This window comes from Theropithecus gelada, chromosome 4, assembly GCF_003255815.1.
Source record: "Theropithecus gelada isolate Dixy chromosome 4, Tgel_1.0, whole genome shotgun sequence".
Taxonomy (NCBI): domain Eukaryota; kingdom Metazoa; phylum Chordata; class Mammalia; order Primates; family Cercopithecidae; genus Theropithecus; species Theropithecus gelada.
In genome coordinates this window covers 100751505-100778821 of record NC_037671.1, presented here as the reverse complement: position 1 = coordinate 100778821, position 27317 = coordinate 100751505, and the positions used below count along the sequence as shown (strand labels likewise).

At 33.7% G+C, this 27317-nt stretch overlaps 1 protein-coding gene across 7 annotated transcripts in view; it reads right to left on the bottom strand.

The window, feature by feature from the left end:
* The window catches only part of GRIK2 (glutamate ionotropic receptor kainate type subunit 2), a 705435-nt gene that overhangs the window by 392523 nt on the left and 285595 nt on the right, over positions 1-27317 (bottom strand). For all 7 annotated transcript variants that reach the window (XM_025382118.1, XM_025382120.1, XM_025382119.1 and 4 more), the window contains 3 exons: positions 23550-23731; positions 17092-17145; positions 13258-13431 (listed from right to left, as the gene is read on the bottom strand). In XM_025382118.1, the coding sequence (XP_025237903.1) occupies positions 13258-13431; positions 17092-17145; positions 23550-23731 (410 nt within the window). The remainder of the gene's footprint in view (positions 1-13257; positions 13432-17091; positions 17146-23549; positions 23732-27317) is intronic.

The following is a 27317-nucleotide window of genomic DNA, read 5'->3' as shown; positions in this document are numbered from 1 at the left end:
GCTGGAATAGTGGGAGTCCAGGTCAATTTGAGAGTAAATGTGAGCCCTAGTTCTAGTGATGAGTGACCAGACAGGATGTGAGGAGACAATTGGCAAAAACGACCTTCAACACTCAAGGCAATGGAAGAAAGGATGAACAGAGATAACCATTTGACTGCCACATTTTCAGCAGAAATACCAGGACCCCAGGTCTGGCAGTAACTGCAGGACTGTGGTAGCACTTTTTAGAGTACTTCAAACCTGGCAGCAGCTATGAAATTCTCTAACTTGAATTGAGTACATATGTGCTGAGCATCTTACAATGAAACCTGTGGTTCCATCAACCAGCCTGCTCAACCTGATCAAGTTTCTGAGTTTCTTTGACTTATCACAGGAATGTAGAATTTTATCCAAGTCCAGTGAGGTAACTGCAAAGGAAGTGAACTATTCTTCATGTTAATTGGGCACATAACATTCTTAAGTTGTGTCTTTATGTAAAGTTATAGTTACATCCTAAACAAAAAGTAGATACATGCTCATCTAAATGCATTGTTTTCTATATACATTTCTCACTACATGCCAGCATTTTTTTTTCAATGATTTAAGACTATGTTTCACTTGTCTTATTAAATTGGTAATTCTTCAAGTGCATATATCATGTAATCTATCTATTTACTTATATTTTTCTTATCCTTCACATGATATAATACCATACATTGCACAGAATAGATGTTCAGTAAATATTTGGAGAATGAATGAATGAATAGCTATACATAGGAATTTTTTATGAAGGATCGATTTGGTACCATTTCAACATCTATGTCTGTTTAATAACTTTACTTTCCCCTTCTGGTTCAATTTGGTCACAGGGCATTCTGAAGATTAATGAATAAAATATGTATGAGTTCTTTTAGAAAGGCAAATGAAAGATCAACATAATATTTCCTCTCTGCATAATAAAGCAGGAGAATTCCTAACATCCTTTAGGCAAATTCATCCTAAAACTCTTCATTTCATTTTTGTCTGAAACATTCTTCTGATTTATTAATGTGGATTTAAAAAGTATTGGCCAAGCATATCTTGGAAATTAGTGCATCAGATTAGATTCTTGACCATTTCTTAGGCCTTTATATCACAAAACTGCATAGGCTACACTTTTAAAAATTTGTCTTTCTAATGTAAATATAATTACTCAGATAGCAGTGTCATTAAAAAAAGCATCAACAATTTGATATTAAACTAGCTATAAGTCGTGTTCATTTATTCAGTTAATCTTACCCAGAGCATTAAGAATACCCATAGCTGCATTCTTATTCAATTGTCACTTTTGTACAAACAGGAATCAAAAGATCCTTTGAGAATGATGAACTGTACTCAGAACATAGTAGCACTTGCACTAAAGCGCAGAAATGGCATTTATCTTGAAGCAAATGGATATCGCTTATAGAGGATCAACTACTGGGCAGACACTGTCTTCAAGTGGTGTCAGAGTTATGTATTTAATCTTTAGAGTGACACTGTGATGTAGGCTGGTTTCATTGAATAGCTAAGGCAACTGAGGCTCAGAAATATTAAACTGTTAGCAAAAGCTTACAAAGGAAGTAATAAGCAGACTGTTTTCAAGAGTTAGGTGATTCTGATTACAAAACTCTTGCTCTCAGATGGAAATAGAATAGATTTAATAGTCTTCTACAACAGGCACAAAAATCCTAAGCAGAAATCCATCCTTTAATTCTGTGCCCAACAAGTCATCTTCTAAACTTAAAAATGAAATGATCTGACACTGAGAAAAAATAAATGACACATACCATTTTCATAAACTTCTAACTAGACTTAAATATCTGTTAAATAGGGATATGCTATTGCAATAGTGCATTTCAAATCATTGTAATTGGGCTCATTTTAAAAAGAAGACTACTGTATTCAAGTTTTAAGCAGATTCTGTATGAAAACTTATGATTGCATCCAACACACACACACACACACACACACACACACACATACACACACATGTACACCCTAAGTATCTACTGCAGTGATTTTGCATACAACAGATGATAATTAATGCTGAAAAAATGAATCAATTAATTAAGCTACAAGCACTCTGTCAAATTCTATGCTATAAGTCACGGGGCCTTTAAGAGAAGGCAATAGTATAATTATAAAAAGCCAGGTAGGTTTTCAACATTTTATAGGTGAATTCATTATCCCTTTTGATTCTTATGATAACCCACTAAAATTTATTATTTCTATTTGACAAGTGAGGCTCAAAGAGGTTAGGTAACTTGCCTAAAATAACAGCATTAGAGAGGTTTGGGAATGAGATTCAGATGTGGCTTCTGACATCTATGTATGAGTTTAGTCTGTAAGGAAAAGAAATAAGAGGGTTTAGTAGACCAACTAGCTACCATCTTACCCAAAACTGGTGTGAAAATCTATAAGGTTAAAAATGAAGCACAAAATCTGACAGCACATCTAAAGTGATTTTTTTTCCTGGTTTCTAATTCATCATGCTCAACTTTTTCCTTCAGATGCTTAAGGATTCTTTTATATTTGCTTCTGACAAAAGTTTAGGGATCTTTCTTTATATGTATAACCTGCCTATTCTATGTTTCTGCATCTATAAAATGAGGATGATAACTGCCCCATGATGTCATGAGTTAATAAGGCAGAAACAGCAGTGAAATGTAGTAAACATTAAATACAATTCACAATTAGGTTATTTATATTAGATGCCAAATACAAATAGTAACATTCGCCGGTAGCTAGACTCAGAATTTGTATAAAATCATTGTTTGGGTCACTAATCCTAGGGCCACTGTGCACATCCTAACATCCTTAAAATTCATATTCTTTACATATGCATATACTCTTATTTATAATAACAGAGTTGAGTACTTTTTTGGGTCAATTAGGCAGGAGAAATTCTACATTGGTGGGATCCAGAGGTAGGTAATTTAAAACAAAAGAAATGGAAATATCTACTGAGGTATATATTTATATTAAAACATCAGAAGTTGGATTATTGTGCACTATATATAAATTTGATTGTATGCCAAGTTCTTTATTTATTTATGACAGTTTTAGCATGTCTATTTTTAAATAAAATTCTTCTAAAATTGAGCATGACTAAAAAAAGTCACAACGTGTTCATTATAAATCACAGCACGGAAAATTGTTAAATTTCTTACAGACATATTGATTCTAAATTTGATGCAATCTACAGTTAAGTGTGTCATATGTTTTTTAATAAGCATTTTTATAGTTTGTAGCTAATATTTAATAATAAAAATATGCCAAAATCAGATACACACAATCGATCCCCTACTTAATGATGGTAAAACTTGTGATTTTTTTTTAAATTTTATGATGTTGCAAACTTGTGATTTTTTTATTTTATGATGTTGCAAAAGCCATATGCAAAAAGTAGAAATTGTACTTCAAGTACAACTATTCTGTGTTTCACTTTCAGTACAACATTCAATAAATTCCATTAAACATTCAACAATTTGTTTTAAAATAGGCTTTGTGTTAAAGGATTTTGTCCAAATGTAGGTATGTAAATAATACTTAATGTAAGTACTCCGAACATGTTTAAGGTAGGTGAGGCTAAGCTATGATATTAGGATGTGAGGTGTATTAAGTGCATTTCTGACTTATGATATTTTCAATTTATGATGGTTTTATAAACATGTAATCCTGTCATAAGTCAAAGAGCATTTGCATATATTGAGTGTACTAAGGCCATGTATTATAAATGCTTATCCTATTAATACTGTGACCAGTGACACTGTCTTTCTAGTAAATGGATAAATATGGGTATAGATATGTATAGATAGTATAGTTTAGTACATAAATATAGGTATGAATATGATTAAATGGATAAATATGAATATTGCTTACTATTCACAAAGTGCCTACTATGGTTTGAGTGTACCCCCTTCCAAAATTCATGTTGAAACTTGATCCCCAATAAAACAGAATTAAAAGGTGTGGCTTTTCAGAGGTGATTAAGTCGTCATCACTGCACTAAACACTCACGAAAGAGATTAGCAATCTTATAAAAGAGCTCCAGGCTGCCGGCCGGGCGCGGTGGCTCAAGCCTGTAATCCCAGCACTTTGGGAGGCCGAGACGGGCGGATCACAAGGTCAGGAGATCGAGACCATCCTGGCTAACACGGCGAAACCCTGTCTCTACTAAAAACACAAAAAATTAGCCGGGCGAGGTGGCGGCGCCTGAGGTCCCAGCTACTCGGGAGGCTGAGGCAGGAGAATAGCGGGAACCCGGGAGGCGGAGCTTGCAGTGAGCTGAGATCCGGCCACTGCACTCCAGCCTGGGCGACAGAGCGAGACTCCGTCTCAAAAAAAAAAAAAAAAAAAAGAGCTCCAGGCTGAAAGGACCACTCTCTTGCCCTTTGGTTTCTCCCACCATGTGAGGACACAGTGTTCCTCCCCTCCTGAGAATATAACAGGGTGCCGTCTTAGAAGCAGACAGTTGCTTTCACCAGACACCAATCCTGCTAATACCTTGATCTGGGCTTCTTGGCAAGCAGAAGTGTGAGTTAAATTTCTGTTTCTTATTAATTATCTAGTCTCAGGTATTCTGTTATAGCAGCACAAACATACTAAGATATTACCTAAGATAATATGAATTTAGATATAAATGACGGTTATATATTTTTATATATTTATCTCCCTCTTATTTTATATTATTTATATTTATATAAAACCATATATAGATATAAGTATTCAACTAGATGCAAATTTTAAAGACTGAGGTGAAGCCAAAGTATTTTTTATATGGCATTTATTTTAAATTGTTGGGGGGAGGAGCCATAAACAAATTCCAAAAATTATTCATAAAATTGAATATGGGAAAATCTATAGCATTGATAATTACTACCAGTCTACTCCATCTCAGTTCATCCCAAATACAACATATAGCTTAGTTTGTTGTATTTTACCCTGAATGCAAAGTAGTAGCCAGAAAACATGTTTTATACATTTTAAAAATAGATCCACCCATCCTTCTATGATGAGAGTGTACTATAGTTATAGTAATAAACTTCCTTAGCCAGAACTTTGCTGTAGTATATTATGAATGTTTGAATAAGATTTCTTATTTGTAGGCCTCAATTCCATCTCTTACTCTCTCTTCTTTAATAATTTCAACCAATATTTGATGATTTTTATTTTGATTTTCTATGTTAAACGTAGAATATTTATAATTATCTATTAATTAATTAGCATGAAAAAAGTTATCCCAGATTTATATCCCACTATTTCCCAATCCACTCCTTTAACTTACAACATTGAATATTATGTCAAACTTGCTGTTAACTTCATTCTCAGGTTAGAACCTGAGTGCCTACCCCAGTGAAATAATCCATTCCCTATTTTCTTGACCATGTTGTATTTCCTTTACTTTGTGCCCTGTACTTGCTTTCTTAAGTTCAACGCCTTGTTTACCTCAATAACTGGCTTGGCATTTTTGTTTTTCAAGGTCACATTCATTGCTTGTATTAATTCTACCATGATGCCATAGTCCAGATACAGATGTGGAGTCTTAAATCTTGGAATGCTGTCAGTTCTCAGACTCTGCAAAGTTGGACTTCATACTCTTGTCAGGGCATTGGGCATCACCTCTTCTGAGTGTCTTTGACATTGACTGTCCCTTGAGGGGCCCTCCTTCTTGAACATCACAAATTTCTGTCTAGTTAGACTTCCTCATACCATTGGTGATTCGTCACATCCACATAAAACTATATAGCTATTGAAAGAGTTCAGGACATACCACCCCAAAATATGCCACTTGTAGGTCAAAATATGCCACTTGTAGGATCATATACATATATATACACATATTATATATCACATGATATATGTATATGATCATATACATATATATGATATAGTCACATATATATGTATGTGATCCTACAAGTGGCATATTAGATTTATATAATTTTATATTTTTATATAATGTTATATGTACATATCTATCTGCTCACAGTTTGCCACCCCTAAAAGCCTAAATCACTTTTCCTTTGTCTTGTCACTTATCTAAAAATATATCTTTCTTTGTTAAGAGGCTACATAAGCCCACGTTCTAACCACCCTTTGAGCTATTCCCATCTGAGTTCTTCAGTGTGAGTGGGTGCTGCATACAACTATAAACTTCGGTTATTTTTTCATGTTAGTCTTCTGTCAGAGGTCCCAGACAATGAATAAACCTAAGATAGGTAGAGGAGAGGTTTTTTGTTTTTGTTTTTTTCTCCCCTACACTTTTAAATATAAAATAAGAGACTGAAGAAAATTGTGTATAGAAATGTATTTATCCTTTACAAGTTGGTATTGCATAATATTATATCAATGCCTTGAAGATAAATCTTGCTCTTCAGGGTGAAGGGGAAAAAAGTCTCTCTTGATTTACTCTTACTTTTCCCAAATGAAAAGTTCAAAAATTGACTGATAAAAATAACATGACCATTAAGATAATGCTTTACTGCAACTGCCATTTTTCACGTAAAAAACAATTACTTAAAATAGAAATTCCATCTCTATCAACTTTAGGTGCTTAAATGTTGCTTATTTAATCCGTAAATGAGAAAAGGCAATTAGATAAAACATTCTATGTTAATAAAACAATGTAGGTTTTTAGGTCATCTCAATTATTTGTATTTAGATTTAATTTGTAGCTTTAGCGCATCTTAAAAGATTAATAGGCACATAAAATAAAGAAATATAGTGCCATTCTGTTATTCATACTCCATGTCCTTTTACCATTCCATAAATCAAGCACATATAAATGTAAGAAATGTTGTACTTATGACTTCATTACGTACTCTGAAGTATACAAATATTTCTGCCATATGTTATTATATTATGAACCCAAAATGTTTCTTCTGTGGTAACAAAAAGAATAAGGCTAGTAGTTATAATATTTATGTTAATAAATTTTCTGAAATGTTACACATTTTTTGACAAAATACTAAGAAGTTATGTACAATTCCTGGTAAATATATGTGTGTCTCTTTCTATCAAAAATGATCACAGAAAACAATACATTTTAACAAGAATTTTCAGGAAGACAGGAAAGAAGATCCAAAAATACGAAATTAAGAAGCAATCAACATCACATTTTGAACATAACTTTTGTACTAACAAAGATTGTGATGTGATCAGAAAAACAGTTACTATATTCCGATTTTATCAATTCCCTTAGTTCTTTGATGAAATAGAGTTATTGTCTTCATTACCAAATCCTGAGTGCCTGGTATCAAATCCTGTGTGCTGCATACAATACACACAGTATTAAAACTGATTTTTTAAACAGTAGTTAATTCATTAATTCATTATATTGCTACTCTTTATTCTTTTATTTTGGTGATTTAGTGCAATACAAGATGAAGCCAACTTTTTCAAAATGCTTCACCAATTTAAAAAATGTTGAGTTGGTTTGATCCAGTACTTGCCAAAACCTTATATTTATATTCATTTCAAATGAATTAAAGAAAAACAGCTACAATTAATTAAGACAAGCAAATAGCAGCAAAGGTGGGCTTGTAGTTCTAGCAGTAAATGAAAAAACCTGTCTGTTCTGTTCATACGTTATTTCTCTATGGTTCTATTTCCATTGTTTTGTTTTGTTTTGTTTTGTTTTGTTTTGTTTTGTTTTTTGAGACAGGGTCTTACGCTGGAGTTTAGCTGGGTGAACACTATTCACTGCAGCCTCGACTTCCCAGGTTCAAGTGATTCTCCCACCTCAGCCTCCCAAATAGTTGACTACAGGCCTGCCCCACCACACCCAGCTATAAAAGTAAATCTTTATACAGTAACAAATGATTACTTGTGTCACCTTAGTGGATGAGCTAAATTCCTGCTGTAAGATGTATGTACAAGATGCTCATTTTTTATTTTAAGATATGCAAATAAAAAAGGAAATTGTAAAGTCTGGAGTCCGTGGTCTGTTGTTATAAAGAAATAACTGTTAGGAGGGCTTTAGAATTAAAATATGTAAAGACTCACCTCTCATAAACATTATCTCTTCCTTTGTAAAAATAACGGAAACTATTCTTCTAACTTACTATACTTTCACTATTTAATCAAAAGTATTTCTAATGGCCACGTGTAGTGGCTCATACCTGTAATCCCAGCACTTTGGGAAGCCGAGGTGGGCAAATCACTTGAGGTCAGGAGTTGGAGACCAGCCTGGCCAACATGGTGAAAACCCATCTTAACCAAAAATACAAAAATTAGCCAGGTGTGGTGGTGTGCGCCTGTGATCCCTGCTACTCGGAGGCTGAGGCACAAGAATCACTGCAATCGGGGGAGGAAGAGGTTGCAGTGAGCAGAGATCGTGTCACTGCACTCCAACCTGGATGGCAGAGTGAGACTCTGTCTCAAAAAAAAAAAAAAAAAAATCTAAGCTTTTGCCATTGAGACTAGCCTAACTGCATCTTCTAAATGATTAGATATTGTGATAATAAAGTACCAGAGGGTAAATAAAATGCTCTCCAACATATATTTGGGGAAATGAAAGGAACTAGTGATTAGAACATAGATGTAACATGATTAAAATCAATTAACAAATGCATTTATTCAATCAGGCAGTCACTCCCTCATTATGAGCTCCTGTTTTACACCAGACATTAAACTAGGTATAGGGACTTCAAAGATTACAATATCTAGTTCTTGCTCCAAAAGAGCTAACAGTCTATTGAAAAGGTGTTGTAAAAACAAACTAAAGCACTAGAGTTAACTTTTGACATGGAGTTACACATAAAGTGCATAAATAAAGGACCACACATATAAAATATCTGGAGGACTCAATACAAAAGGTAACAGAAGACCTGAAAATTAGAGTATGAGTAGGAATATGCCAATCATTCAAAAAAAGGAAGGTGGTTTAAACAATGAAAGTATCCTCTGCTAGAACAGGTGATACATGATGAGTAATGACACATCAAAGGTGAGATGAGAGGGTGGCTTGGTGGAACAAGGAGTAAGCAAATATGAGGCTGGAGGAGTTGGAAAGAGTCAGATCATAGAAGGCTTTTTAGGCTTGGCAAATGAGCTCAAATTACACCTAGTAAATGATGAGAAGCCATGAGCAAAGTTCTGAAAAAAATCATATTAGAAAGAAGGTGAATGTAAGAGAGAGATGTTAAGAGTAGGGCTTCAGTGAGGGGGCTATCATGAAAGCCAGGGGGGAAATATCATAACTAAGATAAAGCTCTGGGTTGAAAAGATGAATGTAGTTAAGAAAAAATATTGATACAGTAAAATTGACAGTGCTTAATGATTTTTGAGGTGAAAGGAAATGGAGATAGCAGTTGGTGTCCAGGGTTAAACTTCTAAAACAGTAATATCCCTATAGAAACCCAAATGATATAGTCAACAAATGTGGTTATTATTGATTTGTGTAATACATTTATATTATCAAGGAAATATGTGGTATTATCTATCAGCACAAGAAAAAAAGTATTAATAATTATTACAGGTACATTGGTATGAATATGCATATGTATATTGGAACCACTGGGAAGTATTTCTGGGATATAGCTAGACTGTTTAAAATGTACCCCTAGGTGTTTGTATCTGATTTGATTGTCTTGACCTGAAATTGCTGTAAACTCAATAAATCAATAGTAAGTATCACTATCATCAGTCTCTGATTGACAGTGGTTCAAAAGTGAATTCTCATCCTATAGTAGATGTGCTATATAAAGGCAGACGATGTCAAGTCAGAGGACTGGGGAAGATGTTATCTGATTTTGTAGTAAAGAACGGTAGTAACGCTCATTGAAAGGTATCTGCACACCTCCAGGAGCATGAAAAGATGGGAACACAATACAGAATGCATAGTATGGAAAGAGCTTTATAATAAGGGGTTTATGTCTGGGAAGTTCAGAGCACTAACTGGATGGTATTGTGTGGGAATGGAGAAAAGTGGGATATCATGTGTTCAAAGAAACCCTCGTGTGTAAAGGAAGAGTGTTGTGCTTTATTTCTTCCTCCTTAACTAGATCAGGCTTGGAAGTACCATGTGAGTTGGTTTCTTGGTTGGGTTTATACCAAGTGAAACTAAAAATTTTACTGAGTTACTAACATTAATATCTTTAATATGATGACCCCAGACTGTAGAGAAAGAAACTACAATGGCAAGAGAAGTGGTTTTGTATTCAGTAGTAATTTAACTGATAAACAGTTATCTCAAAGGCCAGTTAAAATCCTAACTCAACTAGAAAAACTCTTATGAATCCAATTTACTGTTTCCTTTTATAGCTCAAACATGAAGAAAGGATGTCAAAGTCTGAGCACTATGATCTTACACAATGGCAAATGATTATGATACTGATAATAACAGGTCTTGTTCCAAGTACTAGAGACTTTGCTGATAATCCCATTTCTTTATGGAACCATAGGGAAAAAAAGAACAAGAGATACATAAACACTGAGATCTCATGAATTGACTGAAGGGAATGTTGCCAATGCCACAATGCCAGGCTATAATTCTTTTTTCTTTTTTTTCTAACTAGAATCCTCTTAATTTACTGACTATATTCATGGTGGAAACAGCCTATTAATTTCTTTTCCTAAACATTTAATGACTTGTGAAAATGCTTACAATTTTAAATGGAAAAGAAAAAGAATACTTACGTAAGACATGAATACGCCTACATTTTAATACAGAACTCAATTGGTTTTATTTTAATAATCGTGCTATTTTACAATTAAGAACGTTATATAATGAAAATATTTTATGTATATATATTTTTTATCTTGGTATAATGTTATATGATGAAAAAATTTTTAAATATATTAAATTTTCAAAAGGGAAATTGTGAAAACAAAATAGTTTGCATCTATTTTGAAAGAAACCTTTAATGACAAACTTCGTATCTACTTTATATTTAAGAACTATACCAAAGGGAAGAGGATTGCATGGAAAATTCTTCTAAATAACTCAGAAACCATGGTTTATATACAATGCCCAGGATTTTTAATAGACACATTTTTTCATCAGTCCATTTTTATTTTAACATTTTTCCCCTTCCAAGGAATCATCTGCCAGTTCAACAGGGAAAAACAGAAGAGGAATAGACTCATGATTAGAAAGAGAGAACCCAAATCTGTAATTCTCCTAATATCCTGTCTCTCTTTCCATATCATAGAGGTTAATTCTCTCCAAGATCTTCTGCCTTGGAAATTAATACATCATTCCTTGTACTTATCTGTCTTTCAATAGTTTACATAAGTCACCACAAATTAGGGATTCATTTCAGGATCTCTTCATTTCAGGAGATGACGTGTAAAGTCACAGAGGGACTCACATAGCTATACAGAGAGTACCAAAGTAAAATTGAAATTTTTTTATGATTCTGATACATAAAGGGGCACACTAGTCCTTGAACTCATTTATCTGTGGAAGTCAATATATAAAAGTGTAAAATTGTCCTAATATCTACTGATTTACTTTTCCTAAAACCATTTAATAATGGTATTGAAAATAAATAAGATATTCATCCTGAAATCAAAGAAATGTAAAGAAAGCTATTATAGAAAAAGCATATAAAAATTTTCACATGATCATAACAACAATTTAAAGGATAGTATACATTATAATATTAAAAAATCACATTGTCTTAAGTTTCAAAAGTTTGATTCACCATTTTTAAACTGGTAATAAAATATAACATTTATAATTTTTTCTAGTTTGCTTTTTATTTTAAATCTGGCTCCACTTTGAAGGAAAGTATTTTCATTTTTAGTTATTTAGGTATTTTCCTCTCAATAAAAATTCTCAAATATAAGTTAAAACTACTAGAACTGGTCAACTATCTCTATATGCAATAAAGCAAAATTTCCCTATATTGTTTCTTTTAAAAAAATTCATATGGATATATTTTCAAATTCTAGTAGGTGATTTTTCTCACAAACAGAAAACAAATGTATTTTTTGTTCCATCAGAAAGTTGATGCCTTCAGGCTAACCATTTCTTCTTCACAGTCTCTATGAAGGCTCTCAATTTGTATTACAAAACCTTCTAAGGATAAAAAAATCAGAGTTTCCTTTTATCCCTACAATATCAAAAACATGCTTTGAAGCCCATTGAAGTAATTAGTGGAAAAATTATAATCATAATATAAAAAGCTTTTCTACATGTAAGGATAGAGGACGTTTTTGTTTATAAATTCTCCATTTAGACTAATACTCATTAAAAGCAGATGGTAATTACCTATGAAATGTAAATATCACCCCACTGCTAAGCTATTTCCTTAATTATTGTGATACTTTGGTCTGTAGAAAAATGATTTAATAAGAAAACATCAGGTATTTATGGTTTTTAAAAATAACATGATACATACCTACCTTGTCTGATAAAGCAGCCACTAGCCACATTTGGCTACTACAGAGCAAATATGACTGAAATGTGACTACTCTGAATTAATATGCATGATGTCAAATACATACCATCTTTCAAGGACTTAGTATAAAAAAGAATATCAAATGTCTCAGTCATAATTTTTATATTGATTACTTATTTAAAAATAATATTTTTACATAGTGGCTTAAATTAAACAAACTAATAACATTGATTTTTACCTGTCTTTTGGAGGACACGGTATAAGAAAACTTAAAATTATGTATGCCTTGCCATTAGATTTTTATTGTAAGCACTGGTATAAACAATAGCATAAACAGCTAAAGTTGTTTAGCATAAACAATGAAGTTATATAAGAATATACCCTTCTTTTATAGTTTATGCAATAGTGCATCTTCTAGAGGTTTAAACTGGGACTTGAAAATTACAAATGTGATTATTGATTAGTCTTCAGCCTTAAAGAGTGAGTAAGCTCATGGGAGAATTTTGTGTGTTCTGTGTGACATAAGTCATTTATATAACACCAGATATCAGAAATCATCATGTTGAAGAGTATTCATATATTGATAGGTGAGATCAGAAGGATAACTATCAGATTAATGTCTTCTTTTCAGTCTCTCATTTCTTCCATGTAGGGAACTAACTTTATAGAAATTCCTATGTTGTAGTACCCTGGTGATAATTGTAACGGCTTTTGAGACACTTGGATGGAAGCATAAGTTTTTCATACAAAATTGATTTTTAAAATTGTTAATAAAATTATTTGCATTGTAGCTCTGAGATTGTGCTTTTAATATCAAACAATTAAACTGAAGTTTGGACCCAGAAGTTAATATGTATGCAATACTATTTAGAAACACACAAACTGATCTTTAAGTGGGTATTCATACCGTCATAAATCCATCCAGCAAACCTGAATCGGGTTTCGGAGGTGCCTGCAATCGTTCCATTGACCACTTTTCAATGATGGAGGAAACTTGGGTATTTTCTGTATTTAATATTCTGAACCCTGTCATATTAACACCACTGTATCGGTAGGGCTCAACATCAAGAGCAAAGAGGTCCTGAAAGACAAATGTTATTGTGTTGTTATTATCAACAGAGTATCTTCACAGGCATGTATTATTGAAATAGTCACTTATTTTTGGTTCCCTTAGGTCACTTAACACCATCGTGTCAAGTGATGTTACACATCAGAAATCACCAAGATTCAAATAGACTGTCCTGATGCTTTGGCATTGCAGATATATATGCTCTGGATGTAAAAATCTATGTATATATTTTATTCTAAATCTACCAGTGAAACAATGGGCTCTTATTAACTTACATCTAAGATTTGCAATAGTTTTCTGTGTTTAGGATAGCTTGCCCTTACTTTATGTATTAATATTTTACTTTAATTTTTTCTATGCCCTGCTTCCTCGCCTGGTTATTTCTGTTTGTAAAATTTTGTTTTGCCAGTGTTTCTTTGTTTGATTGCTGTTTTTAGAAAGCAAGTCACAAAATACAGCTTCTAACTAATGAAAACTATATGAAAGGTGTGGAAAAAATGTTAAGAAGGCTAGCCTTTTTGGTCACAGAAACAATGCAGTTCCTTCATTTCATGTCTCACACCTAGGAATTTCACCATAAGTTCCCAATAAACACTTTATGTCTGTTGCCCTTTCTAGTCTGTATATAGGGAATGTTCTTGCTCTGCCCTTTAGTTTTCCCAGGAGATATGAGGCCAAAGCTATCATGGGAATGGATATCATCATGAAAACATGCAGCATGTGGAGTTTTGCCCTCTTTCTAGTTGGCATAGCTAACCCTCAGAACTTACAGACAATATTGAGAATCAAGGCAAGATTAATGCCATTGGTTCTGTGAACAGCTTGCCTCAGACTCATACAGCTACACAGGCTAGATAACAGGAATACAATTCAATGGAGAGCAGCTGGCATTGGCCTGAACTGTGGTCTGTGCTATGAAAAACATAGGAATCTTTAGGTTTTTATTTTTTAATGTTTACAATCTAGCCAAGGAGATAGGATATATTCAAGAGGTGAATAAATAAAGCACGGCAATATATGCTAAGTGGTAGAAGAGTAGAAATCATAAGTGTAAAAAAAGTCAGAAGCAACACAGGTCATTTTCAATTTTTATGGTCAAGAAAAACTTCACAGAGCAGATACAATCTTAGCTGTGATGAGGCTCAGAACATGCTACCCCCAAATATGGTACTTGGCTATAGGAAATTGAGAAGACACAGAAGCAGGAAGGTCACTCTGTGACTTTATCCCACCTTTCTCCCCTGAAGTGGACCATAAAAGAATTCTCTGACCTACCTCCACAGAAAGGAAGTCATAAGACTCTCATTCTGGAGGGATCCAACTCTATACCTGTAGGTCATGAAGAATCTGAACAAATTGGCCTTGCTAAGTTTTCTGGATTTATTGCCATTAGATCATAGCCTCCCTTTGTCCAATAATTTTCCTACATAGCTGACTACTCTTTATTAAACCAAAGCAAAAAGAAAGAAAGAAAGAAAGAAAGAAAGAAAGAAAGAAAGAAAGAAAGAAAGAAAGAAAGAAAGAAAGGAAGGAAGGAAGGAAGAAAGAAAGAAAGAAAGAAAAACAAAGAGCTAGATTTTCCAATTTCTTTGAGTCTTCATTTCTGATGGCTTTTGTGTCACATAAAATTTATATTAAATAAATGTTTATGTGTTTCTCTTGTTAACCTGTCTTTTGTTTAGAGATCTCAGCACTGAACCTCAGGATGTGTAAGGAAAAGAAATCTTTTCTACCCTACAGTTGCCATTAAAGAAAGACTGGGCTATTGATTGGCAAAAAGAGAATTCAAAGTATGAGTGGAGACACACAAATTAGAAGACATAAAACCTATTCAGTTCAGCTCATCAGAACATCAGTTCAGCTATAAATGAGAATTCCTAAAGGAGAATAGTAGCAAAAGGAAATGGGAAAGTGTGATTAGGATCACAGTAGAAAAGGCTTTCAAATGTAGGCCTATGAGTTCTATGTATCCTAAACTAGTTGTTTCGTTTATTTTGCTTATTGAGAGGTACTTTTGATTTCCCCAAAATCTTATGCTTATGCTGAGGCTGAGTTGTAACAGCACTGAAATATCTATCATTTGCTCTCACTTCCTCTCCACCCCCAACACTAAGCTTCTTACAAGCTGCAAAAAGTTGTCTGCTAGGAAATAAGATAGAGACGTGCCAGAGCCAGCTTTGCTATTTAAAAGTAAAATACATCCTACTGCATGAATAATCTCCTTTGGAAGTAAGAGTTGTCATCACAGGAAGCTGTTGCAATCAATTAAATTTTAATAATCTGATCTGGCAGCTTCAAGACTCCTAGAAGCAAGGAGACTAACTGGAAGAATTTCAAGTTAATGGAGAAAACATTGGTTAGACTGGTTATTATGGGAATGGAGAAGATAGATGCTAGAGACAGTACAAAGGAAAAATCAGTAAAATATTGTTAGTGACACAAGAGTCAATAAAAGTGGAAATTTTTAAGATAATCAAAAGAGGGGTCAATTCAGAGGACACTGAAGTTTAAATATTTTGAAATTAATGGCACAACAATTAAAATTGTTTTACAGTATACAGTAATTCATGAATATTACATAGAACATTTAGACCTCATTCAAACAAAGATGATAACTGAGGCTCTAAATACAAACCAGTTCTGAAGAAAATAATTGAAGAGAAAATAAGATTGGATGAAGTACAAACTTGGAAATACTCTCATATTTAGGACATGCGGAAGAAAGAATTAGTAGAGACAGCTGTTTTACAGAGAAAGAAAGGTCAGGATAATGTATTGATAAAGAAATGGAGCTAACAGTAAGTTTGATATAGGCTAAAGTCAGATTTTCACACAAAATAAGGGGAAATTGTGTGGTGGGTATGTGAAAACAAAATATAAAGGTAACATTCAATTTGCTAATGGCAAATTAAAGCATACTGACTTTTAAGGAAGTCTAACGAAACATAGGCAAAAGCAGATTAGAAAAGTTAATCTACTGAAAGGACAGCTTCAGTACATCTGATTTTCAAAAAGTGAATAGAGCTGAGATAACATAAGAATTTGTGCTTTTCTTTTTTCGGTCTTTTTTTTTTTTTAGATGGAGTCTAGCTCTGTCGCCCAGGCTAGAGTGCAGTGGCACAACTTTGGCTCACTGCAACCTCCGCCTCCCAGGTCAATCAATTCTCCTGTCTTAGCTTCCTGAGTAGCTGTGACTACAGGCATCCATCACCAAGCCTGGCTAATTTTTGTATTTTTAGTAGAGATGGGGTTTCACCATATTGGTCAGGCTGGTCTCGAACTCCTGACTTCAGGGGAACCTCCTGCCTCGTCCTACCAAAGTGCTGGGATTATAGGTGTGAGCCACTGCGCCCGGCTGAATTTGTGCTTTTCTAAAGCACTGATTTCTCAGGAAACTAATTTCAAGATCCATTATGTTCTGAAAGTTCTCTAAAGCAACATAAAAATAAGACATGCAATATTTTGAATTGATATCTGAAATGATATTATTTCAAAATCATCAACTTCTATTAAGAGCTATCCTCTCTGATAATAATTTTGGTGGGGTCTTATCAAATTAAAATATAACTACAAAGCACTAAGTCATAATACCTCTTACTAAAAAACCTATTTTTCATCTGAAAAAGTCATAATAATAAAATTCAGAACATTTTGTTTTAATAAAGTACTTACCAGAGTGGTAAAGATGTAATGATAGTATTCTGTCATCATTCCCATAGCTAATGCCTAAGAAATTAAAAATATATATATTATTGAAGGTATATATTATAGGAAAGACAATATGTCAATAATTCAAGTGAGAACAAAATATGGATGTGATAAAGAATCAATCCACAATATTCATGTTACATACAATTAGGTTAAACTAAATCTTTTCCCAGTAGTTAAAGATTAGTGGTTACTGAAGGAATTTCTGAAGCAATCCTCTAGATAGAAAAGCTATTAGTTGAATGTTTGCAATTGTAAAGCTATGGCTTAACACATTAAAGAAGGCATTAAATTTGACACAAAACCTGAAATTAGCACATCTTAATTTGTTACATTCATAATGTCTTCACTACAAATACCCTAATGAGGAACTTATTTTATTTTAATGAACAATATTACTGAATTAGGAAAAAAGTGGCGCAAAACACAGTGCCAACAGCCATTTATTTTAGCTCTTTAGAGACATTTCCATAGCATTAATGAAGGAAATGTAAATTACCACTCTTATTTAAAAAGTACATATAATTAAAGAAATGTTTTTGCTGTTATTAATAAACTAGTCACAAATTACTGTGTTTTATTTCACTCTTCTACAGTCCTCATCAGTTTTAGACTGTCAATCTTAAAAACAAGGACTTTTGGGTTAGAACTTTCAGTTATAACAAGTGTCCATGTCATTTTCTCTCTGAAAATAAGAGAATGCTTTTGAAATAACTGCTTATCAATGAACAGCAGTTGCCAAGGATAATTAAAAAACAATGCATTTTTAGTTGAATGAAGAGTTCTTAGTAGGAAACAATTATTCTCAGGTACATCTAACAGCCTTCCAGAAGCCACTAACTACAAAAACTCATTTACAAAGTAGCTGCCTCAGCTACATTCTGGGTATAGAAATTAATGGGCTAAAAAAAAAAAAAAAAAAAAAAAAAGAAGGAATAAGATCTAGTATTTGATAGCACAACAGGTTGACTATAGTCAATAATAATTTAACTGTATATTTTAAAATAGCTAAATGAGTATAAATGGATTGTTTGTAACATAAATGATAAATGCTGGCTGGGTGCAGTGTCTCACACCTGTAATCCCTGGACTTCGGGAAACCAAGGCAGGAGGACTGATTGAGCCCAAGATCAGCCTCAGTAACATAACAAGACTCCATCTCTACCAAAAAAAAAAAAAAAAAAAAGAGAGAGAGAGAAAAAAAACAGCCAGGCATGGTGGCACACGCCTTTAGTCCCAGCTACTCAAGAGGCTGAGGTTGGGAGGGTCACTTGAGCTCCCAAAGTCGAGGCTGCAGTGACAGAGCAACACTCCATTTCAAAACAAACAAACAAACAAACAAAAAACAGTGATAAATACTTGAGATGATGGATATCCCATTTACCCTGACGTAATTATTACACATTGTATATCTGTATCAAAATATCCCACATACCTCATAAATACGTACACCTACTATGTACCCACAACAATTAAAAATAAAAATAAGAAAAGCATTGTGCTCGTAAGTCAGCATTAACCAGTTAGGTAGGATAGAATCTGTAGTTCTGCAATATGACTTCTTTTAAGAACAAACAAATATTTGTGAAAAATGTGGAATGTATAAAATATGTTTAAAAAGGGAGAAACATTGGTTAATGAAAGGTGGCATCAAAGAATTGAGCACAGGAAATATAGGTATCAAATTACCAAATAATATTTCTTGAATAAGTAATAATTATATAAACCAATATTTGGATTAAATGTTCATCTCAAGCAAAATAAGACAGAATTTTCCTTATTAAACACAAATCTACAATATCATATTTGTAGAAGGCATTCATTGCTCCTGATGCATATGTTCAGATGGCTCCCTATCTCCAATACCATTCAATGACAGCTCAATATTATGCTTGGCATTTTTTTTTTTAATCCATAGGTATAGAACTAGAGATAAAGGTAAATGAAAGAAATAATGATTCAGATGTACAACTAAAAATAATACTTATATAATGCTTAAAATGTGTCAGATACTATTCTGAGCACATTACATATTTAAGCCTCATAAAAACTCTAGAAGTCAGTCCTACTATTATGTTCATTTTACAGGTAAGGAAACTGGGACATGAAAAGAATGAATAAACTGTCCAACAAAGCGAGACGGTGAGTAAACTTGGACTCCCAGTCTCTAATGTGGAGTTTGGAATCTATGGCATTTTCTAAAGTGGTATATTTCATATTCCCATAGATGTAGAACACTCCATGCATTCTAAAATTTTTGCCTATTCCTTCCTTGAAAATTTGAAAACATGGACGTCTCAGCCAAGGGCCTCAAATTCTGCTTTGGTATAGGGGAAGGAGTTGAGGAGATGGTGGGGAAGAAGATGATTTGTTCTGACATATATATTTCCAATGGCTACAGGTTTTTTCTTCATCACCTTGAGAAGAAATCTATAAAGGTAATTGAAGTCTGTTTCTGGCTTTCATTGACCTTCTCTCAGCTTTTGATTTTGAAAACAAAGATCAGTTATGTGCTGTGATATATGATGTAGAAAACGCTGGAAGGCCAGGCACGGTGGCTCATGCCTGTAAGCCCAGCACTTTGGGAGGCCAACGCAGGTGGATCACGAGGTCAAGAGTTCAAGACCAGTCTGGCCAAGAAGGTGAAAGCCCGTCTCTACTAAAATTACAAAAAATCAGCCGGGCATGGAGGCAGCTTCCTGTAATCCCAGCTACTCAGGAGGTTGAGGCAGAGAATTGCTTGAACCCAGAAGGTGGAGATTGCAGTGAGCCAAGATCTCACCATTGCACTCTAGCCTGGGTGACAGAGTCAGACTCCGTCAAAAAAAAAAAAAAAACAAACAAAAGTTGGAGGTAGAAATAATAGTTACTTTTGATTAAGTGCCTACATTGTAACCTTACTCAAAAAAAAAAAAAAAAAAAAATGAACAACAGGAATACTCTCTTAAAAGATTAGTTAATAATTTCCAGTAGGAATTTTTTTTAATAACTTGCTCTGGACCTGCTTTTAATTATAGCATGTCTTACTGCTACTTTTAAATGAATTGTATGCACACTTCAAACACATTAGAGAGAATAAAATCAGCATCTTTTTATGCACAAATAATATAACAATTGCCTCAACATAAAAGTGGTTGTGATATCATCTCTTTTAAAAGAAATACTACAGATTAAATTAAAATCAAAATATTATTAGAAATCTCAGCATTAAGCTGGTGTAGTGTTAACAACGCTACATGACAAATTAACACATGCAGTTATTTAGGCACATAATTTGCAACCAGTTTATTTTTCAAGTAAGATGCAGAAATTATATTGCTCAAGGTCAACAATAGGAGGGGGGCCTATACGCATTTCTTCAATTTTTATTTTATTTTACTTCTTGCTGCTATAGGATTTTTTTTTTTTTTTTTTTGGGAAGGGGGTTTGCTCTGTTACCCAGGCTGGAGTGCAGTGGCCGGATCTCAGCTCACTGCAAGCTCCGCCTCCCGGGTTCACGCCATTCTCCTGCCTCAGCCCCCCGAGTAGCTGGGACTACAGGCGCCCGCCACCTCGCCCGGCTAGATTTTTGTAGTTTTTAGTAGAGACGGGGTTTCACCGTGTTAGCCAGGATGGTCTCGATCTCCTGACCTCGTGATCCGCCCGTCTCGGCCTCCCAAAGTGCTGGGATTACAGGCTTGAGCCACCGCGCCCCGCCTGCTATAGGATTTTATTAGCATTTTCTTTTACATTTTTTCCAGGCTAAAAGTTTTTATTTCACACTCTCTGATCTAAACTTTGAAGTTCCTGATTACTATTTTTTCCCTGTGATAGAATGTCCTTGTGAGGTTTTACTTCGGAGCATCTTGGCTCTGCCCTAGGGTATTTTCTTTGATAAATCTGGATGGAGGTAGAATCATCTGCTATGGAGGTATGCATGCCAATTAGTGTACTCAACTTGCGTCAAAGGAAATCTGGTCAACCCCAAGCTCCACTCATTTTTTTTTTTTTTTTTTTTTTTTGAGACGGAGTCTCGCACTGTGTCACCCAGGCTGGAGTGCAGTGGCGCGATCTCGGCTCACTGCAAGCTCCGCCTCAGCCTCCGAGTAGCTGGGACTACAGGCGCCCGCCACCACGCCTGGCTAGTTTTTTTTGTATTTTTAGTAGAGACGGGGTTTCACCATGTTAGCCAGGATGGTCTCGATTTCCTGACCTCGTGATCCACCCGCCTCGGCCTCCCAAAGTGCTGGGATTACAGGCTTGAGCCACCGCGCCCGGCCTCATTTTTAAAGCTTTCTAGCAGGAAAACTTCAAATTCTCTGTTGTTCAATAATTATTAAAAGCTGAATCAGTTTAAATTAAAAAGTTAAATAAATTACACAAACAAACACACAAGAATAAACTGATTATGACCATTTCTTTTCCTGGATAGTCCTAATATTCATTTTTGGATGAAGCCAGACTAGCTGAAAGCTCATCTTTTTTTTTCTCTTCAACTCCTATACCATGTCTTAGGAGTTCCAACATCAGTGAATGTTCAGGAATCTCAGAAAAATTTCCCAAGTCACAAAATAGGACCCTATTAAATGCACTACTGAATTTCCTAGAAGCTATTTGCTTTCTTCTTGGTTACTAGAATAACTGGAAAATTCAAATGTGAGACAAAGTTAAAAATAATACCACCATAGTTGTGGTCTTCCAGTGCAGGACCTCAGAGGATGCATTCTCTATAATAAAGTCACTCTGGCTTCATCTTAATTTTCATATTCTCATTTTACCTATATTCTAATATTTCATCTACTGACGTTGTTAAAATTACATTTTTCTGTTATATGTATTTAAATATTCTATTATTTCTATTTTCATTTTGTAAGCAAAGCATGTTTGCAAAGAAAACATAAGAAAACAAGTTTAAAATAATAAATATATCTAATAGAAGGCAGGAAGCAAATTTGATTTTTAAAGCTGACAGGCTTCTCACCTTCCAGATAGCAAAATAGTCAGAGTTAGTTCTTTAGAGATAAGACAACAGATCATTTATATACTTACTAGAAGTCTGAAGAAAGCATACCAAAGCTCTGTCACTGAAATAGCTCAGTGCCACTCACTCCAGGAGTAAAGGAAAGGTCTCCTTTCCAAGCCTGTGTATTCTAACCATAATCAAGAATTGTTTGGGAATTATGTGAAACTAAATCTTGACTCTAGATTCAGTGGTTTAGTGCATTGTTTTATTCATTACAAAAAAAAAAAAAAAAAAAAAAAAAAAAAAAAAAAAAAAAAACCCAAAACCCTCACATTTTATTATCCAAAGATAAAACTATAGCAATTTTTCAAATCTAATTAAATATTTTACTGTGAAAATCAGCATTTATATTGGAATATGGGATAAACATCTGCTTAATAAATTAACCATATTATAACAGGTATTTACTATTGGCAGTTATATTGAATGGGATATAATTTGACATCTGAATCTGCGTAGCTCTCCAGTAGAAATATTTTATCCTATACATGAGAGATTTCTAAACAGCTGACTAGTTCCAAGCTACCAAGGTGTCAGCTCAGTGTGCATAAAAGAGTTTAAGAAACAAAATCCAAAAATTTGTGTTCAAATCCAAGCTCTACTACATAGTAAGTGTATGGTCTTGTTCTGGCCATTTAACTCCCAACTTCAGTTCCTTCATCTGTAAGATATGGACTGATAATGATTTCTGTTTTCCAGTTTGCTGTTAGGTCTGAATAATGCTGACATAATACTAAAAGATTTCACAGCTACAAATTGTTTTGTCTGATTGATTTAGAAGATTTTGTTTGTTTGGTTGGTTGGTTGGTTTTTGTCAGGCAATGCTTTATTCTGGAATGAATACATGTTAACATCATTAGGTTGGATATCAATCCCTCTGCTATATTCTTGTTACTTGACATTGGTCAAGTTACTTACTCATTTTGGGATTCAGTTTGTCTGTAAATTAGAGACAGTCCCAACTTTTTTTTTTTTTTTTGTAGTGATGATGAAATAAGATCAAATATGTAAAGTCTCTTATAGTAGATACCAGGTACATGGTAAATCTATTACATCTTTTTCCTACTGGTTGATTGTAATGAGAGAGCTGCTCAATGGTTGACTCTTAGTTCCTTCCCTCATTTCGAAACAGAAAGAAATAACTATTTCGTTAATCAACTATCTCATTAACCAACAGCATTGCAGTCATTTGAAAATAACTTCCAAACTTCAAACAACCTGTTTTGAAGATCATCACTGTTTACATTACTTTTCTTTTAAGACAATTAATTAAAAGCAATTGTCAGACTTTCTATCACAAAATTACATCAAGGTTGTTATATAATTGATTGTATAACAATAACATTTTGATTTCAAAGAAGATCATATTGTAAGTACAAGTTTATGAAGAAAGCAAGAATTGAAATAATTTAAAGGTTACCTGTTTTAAAATGCCTGCTGCCATTTCATGGCTACAATCAAAGATTACGTGAAACTCCTTGCCTCTTTTCATTTCTTTTAGTAAGGGTTTTGCATCCTTTGTATCAGCAGGTAGCTGACGAATTTTGAGTCGAAGATTGTACCTTGATGGAGCTTTGATGAGCTCTTGCAAACGAATGAGACCTTCAATTAAAATGGAAAAAAAAAAAAAAAAAGAATATTAGGGATAAAAAATAGAGTAGGACAAAGAATCAGAAAATACTCATTAGAATGCATGATTTTCTTCTTATTTGTTTAATTTTAATTTTTGTGGTTACATAGTAGGTTTGTATATTATAAATGACATGAGATAGTTTGATACGGCCAAGAATGCATAATTTTCTTGACCATGTATAAGTGTATTCAATGATGCAACTGTTGAAATTCCTCTTTCAAAGGAACCCCATATCCTCTGTTATTTTTGTTAAACATTTCTCAAATTCTTTAAGGCATTTTTCAAGTTATGAAAGAAACACATGACTAAAAGTTAATATAAATAACTTAAATGTATAAAAGTACATAGGGTGAAATAGTGTCCCTTTATATACCAGTTTTACTCCCTTGCAGATTGTCACTATTAATGTCTTGAAATACTGTTTTTCCATAACACTTTCTGTGCATTTACACATGTACACATATAGCTTTGTTTGTATTGTATTTTACATTAATAATTGTTTTGTGATAATGCCTTAGAGGGCCTTGTAAGTCAGTGATTATTATTCTAGTTTGCCTTTAATGAACACTGTGTTTTATCACGCACCTAATTTATGTAACTATTCTCTATTACTAGAAACTTTGGTCACTTCATTTTCATCGTCAGTAACAAGTAATGCTCTGGTGAATAATCTGAAAATACAAGTTGTTTATATGTAACAATGAAATAACTTTCCTTAATAAAATAGATTTTAAATAGCCTAAACCACAATTATTTTAAAATATAAAGCTAACAATTTTTGTATTGTTTTCTAGTTAATAGCATTAAATTAAAAAGTAAATATGCCGGGCGCGGTGGCTCATGCCTGTAATCCCAGCTCTCAGGGAGGCAGAGGCGGGAGGATAGCTTGAGCCCAGGAGTTCGAGACCTGCCTGGGTAATATAGCGAGACCCCGTTCTCCACAAAAAGGAAAAAAAAAAAAAAAGTAAATATACCTGCATACATTTATAAAGTAAGCATTCTCCTAGAGAAGTACCTGATAATTAAGTTAAAAATATATCACATTAATGGATAAATTTCTAATAAGTGATATAACTGTCATGCATTTTAAAATAAGAGACAAATTATTGAATGTATTCCTTTACACAATCTTCAAGTAATGAAACACATTAAAGAACTGACACAAAAGATCCACTATATAAAAGAGTGTGAAAAGAAAAAAAGATCATCCAATTCAACTGCAGCTTGGATCAAATGAAGCAATTTTCTTTTCTCCTTCTACTCTCTTCTTATCTCTTAAAAATCTCATCTCTATGTTATTATCTCTCTATTTCTATTTTCTCTGAAAAACTACCTTCATCAATACAGTATGACAAACAACAATAAAGCAAAATATTTATAAAAAATCAGAAACTGTCTCTTTCTCCTTTCTTTTTCTTGAGTGTGTGTATGTGTGTGCACGGGCGCACATGTTGTCTGTATGCATGTATACATACCTGCTACTTAACTTTTTTGAAAACAAGAATAAATATAAATAAAAATAAGCAGGAGGGTAGAGGAAAGAGAAGGATGGAGAGGGGATGGTCAGTGGGTACAAAGTTACAATTAGAAAGGAAGAATAAATGGTGGTGTCCTATTGCTTAGAAGGATTACTACAGTTAACAATAAGGTTTTATTTACCTCAAAATAGCTAGAAGAGAAGATTTTGTTCTCATCACAAATAAATGATAAATGTTCAACATAATGGATATGCTAATTACTCTAATTTCATCAGTACATATATACATGTTTCAAAAATTACATTATACTCCATAAATATGCAAAATTATTGCATATCAATTAACAATAAAAATGTGAATTCACAAATATACTTGGTATATTTTGTTTTAAAAAAACATGGCCCCATAAACTTGCTTCACTGTAAGTTATTTTAGAATTTTACCATGTCAAATTCTACACGTAACAGCTTCTACACATAACAGCTGCAAAAATTGCGTGGTAAAATAGTATTATCACATTTTGTTTTGCAAATTTAAATATTTACTAATGTTATTTAAAGAAATACTACATGAAAAATTGATATTAAATGTATCCATTAAACATACTACAATAAGTTCTAGAGAATTAAGATGTGTTTAATGAGTACACGTGTTAACATTGAACTGTACAGAAACAAAAATAGATACTTGAACTTGTAACATCTGCTAGAGTTTAATGTTCGGCTATGACATCCTTCCAAACATATATGTACAGAAAACTATACATTTCTTTGCACAAGGGAGTGCTCTGCTACTAAATTAGAGTACATTTTACAAGGTAACTCTTTAACTACTGTTTGTAAATAAACCAGTGTATTCTTGCAGTAAGGCAGTAGTTCCTAAACTTTGGAAGGCATGTCAGTAATCTGTGGAGCTGCTTACAATCTCAACAATCAATTCAGAATCTTCAGTGGATAGAACTCATGCATGCATATTTTAACCAGTCTTCCCAGATGATGTTCTTGGTCCCAAAAGAATGAGGCCAATTTTCAAATATAGGCCTGGTTTCACCTGGTTTTAGGTAAATGTCATGCGAAAGCCAGTCTTTGAACCACTTTGGCACAGCAGTCATACAGGATAGTAACTATATTATACTAACAGGACAATAAAATAATTAATTCAAAGTATGATTCTCAACTTCATAAAGGTGAGTCAGAAAACCATAAATACAACTAAGTGCAGGAAAGAGAGGAAAAAAAACAATATTCATTTAATCCTGCATCTAACAAATGTGTATGACTTATAATCTTCTTACTATAGGTCCAACATTGTTCTCAATATTGGGTAGAATAATTTCAAGAAGTGTCTTTCATGTTCTTTGCCCATTTTTTAATGGGGTTGTTTATTTTTCCACTGTAGAAAGATAAAATCAGATGAAGTTTCTGTGCACACAATACTAAAAGTATATGGGGAAAATGATATTAAGCAAGTAATTACAAATGAAGAGTGGCAAATAATATTTTGGTTGGAAAGGACACATCATCGTGGAATCATATAGCAGGATAATCTAACTCAGAGTGGGAGGACTCAGGGGAAATTATTCCAAAGGAGGTGACACCTAAGTTAATATTTGAATAAAAAGAGAAAGAGTAGAAGGAATGCATAGAAGAATAAACAGTTTTGATATACTGTCATGGAAGTGAGGGAGCAGGGCAGAGAATCTTATGAAGCAAAGAAGAATCAACGACAAGCCCAGCTGTAGATGCGAGCATGGGGCTGCTTCAGAAGTTTTTGTAAAATACTTGAAAGAATTGGGGCTTTAACCTAAGAGCTGTGAAAAGTGCCCACTTGGAATCTGTAATTCAAAAGAACTGCTCAGATATGGAGGACTGATGAGAAGAACTGGGGAAAGAAATAGTTGGCTTTTTAATAAAAGCCATTCTGGCTAGTGTGAGATGGTATCTCATTGTGGTTTTGATTTGCATTTCCCCGATGATTAGTGATATTGAGCATCGGTTCATATGCTTGTTGGCCACATATATGTCTTCTTTTGAGAAGTGTCTTTTTCTGTCCTTCGCCCATTTTTAAATGGGGTTGT